Source organism: Notolabrus celidotus, chromosome 4 (assembly GCF_009762535.1).
Source record: "Notolabrus celidotus isolate fNotCel1 chromosome 4, fNotCel1.pri, whole genome shotgun sequence".
Taxonomy (NCBI): Eukaryota; Metazoa; Chordata; class Actinopteri; order Labriformes; family Labridae; genus Notolabrus; species Notolabrus celidotus.
Window position 1 is genome coordinate 19,636,091 of NC_048275.1, and position 9,651 is coordinate 19,645,741.

A 9,651-nucleotide genomic window follows, 5' to 3' on the forward strand; every position below is an offset into this window, starting at 1 on the left:
TACCGCTGAGTGAGACATGAGTTGACGTAGTGCAAAACACAAACGATGTGCTGAGGACCGGTTTTGAATCAGTCACAATCATATGCTCGTGAATCAGCGTTGCTCGTGCATGTGAGCCTGGGTGCCGTTTTGGAGGAGCTCCGAGGGGAGGGGGGGAGGGGTTAGACGGAGTCCTGAGGAAATGCTACATTCAAATTCTTGCTAGTTTTCTGTGACTACCAACCCTAGCTTTAAATAGTTCAAATGTAATCACTTCCAATTTCCACTTTCCCTGCTTTGACAAGTCAAAGTGCCTGCTGTGTAAAAGATCAGCTGTTATAAGACTCAGATATTCAGATATCTGTTTGTCTGTGTGTCTGTGTCTTGTATCGGATCCACTCAGATACCGATTCTTACTTCTCAGAGGGTAAGGAATGTAAATGTGTATGGTGCACTCATGTGTGTCAACCATCCCCAGGGAGACAGTAATGTGTCAGAGTTCATTTATCATACTCAGACTCTTCAGGGTGCTGCTTCTTTCAGTGTTGTTCTCTTCCTTGCTTGAGTGATGGTGATGTCATTCTACCTTCAGGAGAAAACTGATGATCAGATTGGACTGTCCATCTCTAGAAGATTCATATCAAAACAAAACACACACTCAAAGTAAAAACTCTCATCAGGTGCTTTGAGTTTGCCTGCTGACCAGAAGTTAAAACTGAAGGCTTCTTAAATGACAGCTATGCACCAGGTGAGAAAGTAATCGGGTACTAATGTACACTTCAGTGAACATGATGATGTAAGAGATGAGTGGGTTGTTATTATGATAACACATGAAATAACTGCGACCATGATGGTTAGTCAACCCAGTGCTGATATTCTGACCATCTGCAATTTGTTTCCTTAGAGAGGAGACTGTCATCAGGTTCTTGATCATCCTCCTATAACCAAATGCCAATACTACCTAATCCTTGTCTTTCCTCTTCCAATGACAGAGCTCTCCAGATGTTTTCATTCCTAAAGAGCGCAGCAGTGATCTTGAAGCTATTTCCAGAGTCATTCAGGAGGCTCGCCATTTCATATACATCTCCATCATCGACTATCTGCCCCTCCTGAGCAGCAACGCTAGCAGGTTAGAACTGTCTTACTACTGTTGGAGTCGCTGTATTTGGAACAGTTTGACCGGCGTTTATCAACAAAAGATTGGATGCCTTGACTTGTGTTCAATCCTAGTGTGTCTGTGTGTCCATCTGGCTCTGAGCCCAACATTTTTGTGTTTGTCTGTGCCAAGGTACTGGTCACGTATTGACAGTCTTATCCGGGAGGCTCTGATCCTAAGGAAGGTCCGAGTGCGTCTGCTGATAAGTTGCTGGGAAAAGACTCATCCACTTTCTTTCAACTTCATCTGGTCCTTGAGGAGTCTGTGCATGGAGCAGGCCAACTGCTCACTGGAAGCTGTAAGTGCAAGGCCACTGTCCATTATTTCAAGCTCTACAGATACACTTTATCAATGCTCAAAGCAAGAATGTGTGTTTGTTTGTGTGTAGAAGTTCTTCAGCCCCAGAGTGCAGCGGGACGGCAGTCTTCAGGGAATAAACCATAACAGGTTTATGGTGACAGATCGGGCCATTTATTTAGGTGAGCTCATCTACTAGGTTTAATGAATGTGTCCTCCGTGCTTCTGCTCACTTCCAGCAGGTAACATGCTCAGTTTGCTTAAAAGAAAAGTTTAGGTCTTTTAAAAGTGCACTTACTTCAATAGAGGAGTGAGACAAGAAGATCGATAGCACTTCTATGTGTTTAAAGTAGAGAGCAAAGGCCAAGAGAAGATTAGCTTATCTTAGCACACAGTCTGGAGGCAGAAGAACAACAGATAGCTTCACTCTCCAAAAAAGACAAAGTTGACCATCCTACACCTGCAATAAAGTAAAAGCGACTATTTGTGGTTTTAGAGGGAATATCATGTGGCAACAGTCTCTTAAGGAATAGCTTGCAGAGCCTAAACTTTCTCCACTTTTTTTTACATTGAAATTCAGCTGCAGTGCTGTAACATAGCTTCACTGTCATTACGCCTTTGTACTTTTACACTGAACCCCAAAACAGTGTAATGTTAGTGTCCTTTTTGTGAGATTTAACATTGTTTTATGGCTTTGCAGAAGCAAGAGAGTAACAATGAAACAAAAATTAAATGGTGTAACTTAACACAAACAACACACTGTTCTCCTATGCTAGCCTACGCCTCTGTTTCTAGCTCTGATGCCAGCTCTGTAGTGAACCAACATCCCTAACCCACCAATACACCACTCACCATCACACCTCTTTGACATTTACATTAATGATGAGACACACACACACACATACAAACATCAGGATGTAAAGTCAGGGTTCATGATATATCACTGAAATCAAAAACAACAGTACTAACCTATCACAACCATTGAAGAGAAAAGAGAAAAGAATGCATAGCTGACCAAAACCTCATTTAGAAATAAGTAGTTAATTATCTATACCCACATAGATCTGCCTGCGTGGACATGTATAAGCACCATAGACTGTAAATAAAAATGGACAGCGTTGCTCCGCCTCTTCCCGTTGTACGGTTCTGAAGCCAAAAAATCCCGCTCCTGGGCGCCGCCATTGTGCAGCCAGAGCCTGTGAAGCCACTGTAATAAGCTCCGCCCTACAGCGTGACGTCACAAGACGCTATGTGTCCTTTGAAGTTTAACTCCATGGCGGAATCAAAGGAAACCTGGAAGTAAAACCCCATTTTTTAACCTCTAATAACTAACAAAAAAGAAACGTTTCAAGAAAAAGAGGCCTTGGACACAAAACAGTCAAATACTAACTACATATCATCACAGCATACGGATATGAGAAACATTCGTAAGACGTGTATTTATTTTTTAAAGTTTGACTGCTCCCCCATTCAAATGAATGGGGGAGACAGATTTTTTGACCTACAGCCAGCGACCAGGGGGCAGTCACACTGCTGAAAGCCTCACCACCAGCCACCGGAACCTCACCCTTGATAAGCACAGACACGCCCACATAAGTACATACATACATATACCCATAGAAATACATAAGCATACATATACAGTATATATACAGCTACACAGGTAAAAACATGGACATATATGTCAAAATATACACCAATAATACAAAATTGATTAAATACAATTGGAGAAGAGGCCGCTATACACAAACTTTTGCAGAGTCAACACAATGTCACGAGAAGATGAATAAAATGTTATATGTTAAAAGGCTTTTATTTTGACACTAGGAAAAAACTACACATGGTTGGTGGTCATTTAAATCCAACACCAATAGGCCACATTATCCCAGGATGCAGCAGCAACGCTTTGGCTGAATAAGAAATCTTAATCTGCACTTAGCAGGCATGTCTTTTTTGCATGATTCAAACCTTGCTATTTACAGCGTGTTGCTTGCTAGCTCAGGGGGGTGTTACACATAGTGATGGGATTCTGAAAATGGTGGGATCAGGGTAGCAAAAGGGGAGGAGAATTTGTTCCAAAAAAAGATGCTTAATGGCAGGTTTATACTCAAAGGCTTTAACAGATGAGTCCAGCTACTTTACAAACAAGAGTGTATCCTTTCACCTTGTATCCAGGAAGCACCCAAGACATAGTCATGGCACTACACTTCTATAGAAACATCACAAATTGTTGCTCTCACATAACTGTCTATGTATGGATTTATCAATCAAGAAACAAGGTATTCATCAGTGACCTTTAAAAGTGCTGGTAGTCATAATTTTTCAAGTTCAGAGAGAGCTACGCTAGCTGTTTCCACTTGCTTTAAGTTTTTATGCTTAGCTAAGCTGATTACCTCCTGTCTGCAGCTCTGTTCTAACATGAAAGTGGTATCGATCTGCTATTTATCTATCAAGCAAAGAGAAAGCAAAGCAATGATCAGGGATTGCCATAACAACGTAGACCTATTCTAAAGTTTAAGGTGAGAAACTTGAAGGAGCAGTAGGACTTTGATGTGCTAGGACATTTTTGACCTAAAACTTTATTTCTCCCTCTGTGTGCTGACAGGTAACCTTGACTGGATGGGAAATGAGTTTGCCTACAACGCAGGAGTCGGCTTGGTGATCAGTCATCCAGAGGGCATCGAGGACAGAAACTCTACAGTGGTGGACCAGCTTCGAGCTGCTTTCGAGAGGGACTGGTTTTCACATTATACTCACTCTCTGCAGGCCAACAAGATCCCCGTCTGCAACAAGCACCACATTAACAGGCTGGTGCCAGTCAAAGCCAGCCACATAGACAATGTACCAGTGCCTATCAAAACAGGTCACCATGATAACGTCCCTGCACCTATGAGAAACAATCACAAGGACGACAGACAGAGGGCAATTAAAACAAGACACCACGAGGACAGACTTAGCAAAGTAAGTGGCCAAGGCAAGGCCAATGGAATGGTACCAATCATGGACAGTTACCAAGAGAGGGGACACGTGAAAATGAGTCACCTTGACACCAGACAGGCGCAAATCAATGATAATTACCGTGACAATCCAACATTTCCACCCAGTCAATCAGCAGAGAGCAGTGGCAGCCGAGAGATCTTGAACGTGCCCCTGTGACCACTGAACATTGTATGTTCCTTTTTAACAACTGATGTTTGCTCTCTTCCAGGGATGATCGACTTGATACACTGGGTCTCGTAGCATTTTATTATCACCACTTTGAAGAACCTGAAGATTTTTGTAAAATCTGATTTGAAGGACTTGACAATGCAGATGGAAGAACTTAGAAAGGAAGAAAAGGCTCCACTGCAGTCTGGCACTTTTCATGAACTTTTTTAAGGATGAAACCAAAACATTAAGAAACACTGATCAATACACTGAGTTATAACCTACAACCTTGCTACTTCTTTCACTTTTTCCCTCCTTGTTTAGTGCTCCCTAGCAAAACAACAACAACAAAAAAACATATGAAGTCTATTTGATCGCCTAACTATTGCCCACCTTAGCAGTTTTTGGCAGTCAGTATCTGACATCCTTTAAAAAGGGGCACAGAGGGGAGGATATGCTGCACATTTACTTGCATTAGCTACATTTAGCATTTAACTTACCTCCTAAAATAATGGAAGAATTACACTACAGCTTTTCAAGTCATGGATATCTTATTGCTGTTGCACTATGATTTCTAGTGAAAACTTTGGCCTAGTTTGAAATAGTTTTGAGCATTCTCAGCAGTTTTCTCAGTGAGTTAATCAGCATCAAAGACTGTGTATAAAATGTAGACGTAACACCTTTGACGTCACTTTTTGGTCATTTACTACTCTCTTTGAAGCCCCAACTTTGGCATTTCGGCTGCTTCATTTAAAAAAAATCTGGAGCCTGAAGTGAACATATTTAGATATTTGAGGTGTGGAGCTGGAGAGGAGAAAGGGTTTAGCAAAGCTGTGTTACAGCTATCTCTACAGTAGGTGTGTTTGCAATGTGTAACAATTCCTTATGATGTTAATTGAGGATTATGATTCTGAAAAACCAAAGACTGGCTCTTAAACCCAGTATACTTACATTAAAAACGAACAGCTTACTCCTTAGAGCATCTATTAGTATATTAGAACAACTGAAAAGATAATTTCCAGGCCCTGTGGTAGCATATTGTCAATCACAAGCCACCACACCTAAGAGCATGCCCTGATTTTTACCTTTCTCTCTTTAAGAGGGACCACAATGAAAAAATGAACACCATGCTGTGTTGAAAAATAGCCGAAAGTATCAACTACAACTTAAGACCAAGAGTCGCCCCCTGCTGGCTGTTATTGTGGTGTCAGGTTGAAAGCACTTGAGCACTGGTTCCACTTTTCATTACCAGAGCTAACATCCACGTCTTACATTCAGTCTAGCATATCAAATGCATGATAATAGACACTTTAAACTGTAGCCTTACATATAACCACAGATAACGCTGGCTGACACTGATTACTACAAATGCTCACTTAGACTTTAACTGATCTATAATTACAACAGTATTAACACACTGAATGGTTATTGAATGTTTACATTAAAGCAACAAAAATGCTATTTAGTTTAGACTCAAAACCACACTCATACTGAGCAACCTCCAGTGTGAAATAGTGAAGCCAAAGTAGAAGTGCTTAAAACTGCTGTTCCTTAAGTCTCCACTTGGGGCTGGCCCCAAAAGCCCAGGGCCCGTATGCACGTCCAGCCATTACACAAACGGGAGCATTAGTCTTTTGGCTGTAGAGTTAGCTGCATGCACGACTGCAAATAATTGGCCAATTAACTAATTGTGCCATGAAAGCGAGGCTGGTGCAAAACGTCACATGTCCAGGAAACCTCCTGGAAAACCCCCTATCCAACAAATTAGAATTGTGCACGCCTACTACGCATAAACAACAATAAACATGGCCAGCGGTACCGGTGTGACTGAGAGAAGATCAAGAAAAAAAAATTTCAGCGGAAGAAATTGATATTTTATTCCAAGAATGTAGAATGATCAAACAGCTATTATCGGCAAGTCAATCTTCAAAGATAACAAACAAGGAGAAAGGGAAAGTTTGGCTTAAGTTAATGTATGTGGTGTTTCTGAGCGCACGGTAGAAGACCTAAAAAATAAAATAAGCAACATGAAAGCAGCTTTACGCAACAAGCACAGCCACCAAGAATTATGTTGTGTCTCCTAAATTTAAATTTGCTGTATATTTCGACATCATCATACTTTTCCAAAGGATTCGTTCGATCCCTAGATATCCGTTGTCTTCACATATTTCATCTTAAACGGTAACGCAAACAGTAATAGTGCCGTTAGCACCTGTAATGGTGGGGTCTACTGCAATTAAATCTAATGCTTTGTTGGGGCGTTTACCTGGCTCATGCATAACACTAATTGATTTTTTGTCTTAAAAGCCCCATTGCTCTTTTTTTTAAAAACTGTGCATGGGAGAATATTTTTTAACTAATGACTTTGAAGTCATAATTTTAAAAGTTTAGGCAGGGCTGAGGCATCTAAAGGTCTGCCTCAACTTCAGGTCAACCAACTGTTAGGTTGAGTCAGCATTTCCAATATAATGATCACCATCCCCGGGCTTTCTCTGCTTCAGAAACCAATGGCTGATGTCAATTAGATTACATCCATGTTGTATACAGTCTACAGGTGACCCAGTATATGAACTATGGCTCTAAAGCGATTGATCGTGTCCATCATTTCTTCATATCAATACCTTCGGAATTAAACACTGCACAGAGTAGTTACATAATCCCTGACATGATGCATCGTTAATCTCTCCACAGCAGGGTGGTGGACGTTTTATTTTATGGAGGACGTAAGGGGATTAGGAGACGCCACTATTGTACAGCGTTTCTTACATAACACAAATATATTATGGGGTGTAATTTTCAATCAATTTACATTAACAAATGACAGCCTTCATTTGTTTAAGTCGAATGCAGGTTTTTTTTCCCCCTGAGGAAAACAAGCTATTGGTCTGAAAGGGACCTTATGGATAATTATTCCAGTCTCCATATAGACACCCACGACACAAAGAGGAGTCAAATGATTATCTATAGTATTCTAACAAATGCAGTGTAGTGACCTATTGGACAAATACTGAAGGAGCATTTAGAAGAAGGGGCCAGAGGGTCTGTGCTGTCAGACAAATCAATACACTGAATTTTTAACAGAGCTTGACAGTTGCAATTGCTGCAGTTTAACCTCAAGGACATGCTGCTCTGTAATGTCATGTCTGTAATTGTATATATCTATCACCTTTACCATGTGCAGGTAGAGCTCAAAAATACAAGATTGTAAGCAAAAGTATTGACTCATTTACCCTTGTCTGAGAGCGTTTTGCTGCTTTCATTTTAATTGGATGATTGCATGACAGTTGCAGATCTTTACATACTCTTAGCTGTGTGTGAAGATTTTTGTAACAGTGCTTGTAGGTTTACAATGTAGAATCAGTTTTACCTTCTGGAGCCATATATCAAGAAATCTGAAGAACACTTAGAGAGCAACATAGTGATTTTTCATAAACAATATGTAGGGTGATATGGTCAGCACTTTAATGTGAAACTAGCACGGGCGTAATATGTATTCTGGAGTTACACTGCAAGAAGGGTGAGGGGCTTTATTGAGGGTGACGTTTTTGGAAATATCACAATATTTCAAACACAGTGCATGGTTCTAGTCTCTGTGTTCTATAGGCTAAATATAAGCCATAATACAGACTAAGTTTTTTCATACATGCTTCTTGAATATGTGCAGGTTTGGCACCTGTAGCTGAACTCCTAATCCCACAATTGGCATTAAAAAAAACACAGGAACATTGAAATCTAGCTGTGATGAGTGAATTCTGCCATCTAGAGGATGTCATAGGGATGAACATTTCACCTAAGTTTATCTGCAGCAGTGTTTGTTGAATCAGCCTCGAACCAGATTACAAGTGGGTTCACTCCTGTGTTTATATTTCTCGTCTTATACAAAATGTTTTGAGGGCAGCATCAAGGCAATGTAAGGGATTGTGCTGCTCAAGTTTGAACTGGATTTACCTTGTATTGGTATGACAGGATCAGATGATTAGTCTTTTATAAAAACAAATAAACATATTTTACTCTTAAATTAGTACAGGAAGTTCATATTTCAAGTATAAAACAAAATTAATGTAATAATAATGTCATAACAGTGACACATTTTAAATCTAACATGCAAAACTTGAATACTTGCTGCTGTATGTGTGCCCAAACCTTTTATGTACCTTAAACAGTATTAAACACCTACACTGATATGAAGCAAAAACAAATGTTTCTTTTTCACACAGAGCTGTACAACTTGAACACACACGCACTACATCAACACACTGTACTGCTTGTAATCTGACAGCTGGTCTGGAGTCAGGGTTGCTATGTTACGCTGCTATTATCTTTGATTGTCTCACTGAGAGAGGGCAGGAGTGCTGCTAATGCTCCTGTATTTACATATATATGTATGTATTTATGTGAATTATTTTAAAATATTTTGTTCATTAAAAAGGACTATTTTAGCAGGGAACAGGACTACATCTTTAATGGGACATTTTCAGCAGGGAGACACGGCTCACACATGCTGAGGTTTAAAATCAGCAACAGTTAACAGTCTGCCACATGTTAACATCAATTTAATGAAAAAAAAAAAGAATGTTTTTGTATGACAGTCTGTCTCATATGATTTAAGAAAGTTCAGCATTTCTGAGTCCTTTGTCAAGTATATGTTTTGCTTTACTGAAAGACAGAGGGCAGCACTATATGCTTGCTGTTAAAGCTTTTTAATGTTGCCTACCTTTACTCTGTTGCATTCTTCGGCATGCCTGCTGCTTGCATGCCCTGCCTTTATGAACTGTGCACAGTAGAGCCTTTCTAGAGAGTATGATAACAATGAAATCTTATATACCTTTAAGAATAAAGAAGGAATGTATATTTATTGAAACCTCTTGCTAATGCACACTACTGAATAAACTGATTGCTAAGTTTTTACTCTTAATAAAAAAATATTTACTCTTGGCTTTCTGTGTCAGTGTTTGTGTTGAACATTAATTGGCTTCTGTTTCTTATCACAAAGACTGTTAATCAAAGCAGCATGGCTTTCTTCAGAAGTTAATCCTGTACATCACTGCCCTGTGACCGTCTGGACCTATATG

At 40.0% G+C, this 9,651-nt stretch overlaps 1 protein-coding gene across 1 annotated transcript in view; it reads left to right on the forward strand.

The window, feature by feature from the left end:
• Positions 1–9,514, forward strand: part of LOC117811564 (inactive phospholipase D5-like) — a 62,309-nt gene extending 52,795 nt beyond the window's left edge. Inside the window, exons 7-10 of the mRNA XM_034681914.1 lie at positions 972–1,108; positions 1,268–1,433; positions 1,524–1,614; positions 4,038–9,514. Of these exons, the coding sequence (XP_034537805.1) occupies positions 972–1,108; positions 1,268–1,433; positions 1,524–1,614; positions 4,038–4,588 (945 nt within the window). The 3' untranslated portion in view covers positions 4,589–9,514. The remainder of the gene's footprint in view (positions 1–971; positions 1,109–1,267; positions 1,434–1,523; positions 1,615–4,037) is intronic.
• The last annotated feature ends 137 nt before the right edge of the window (positions 9,515–9,651 follow it).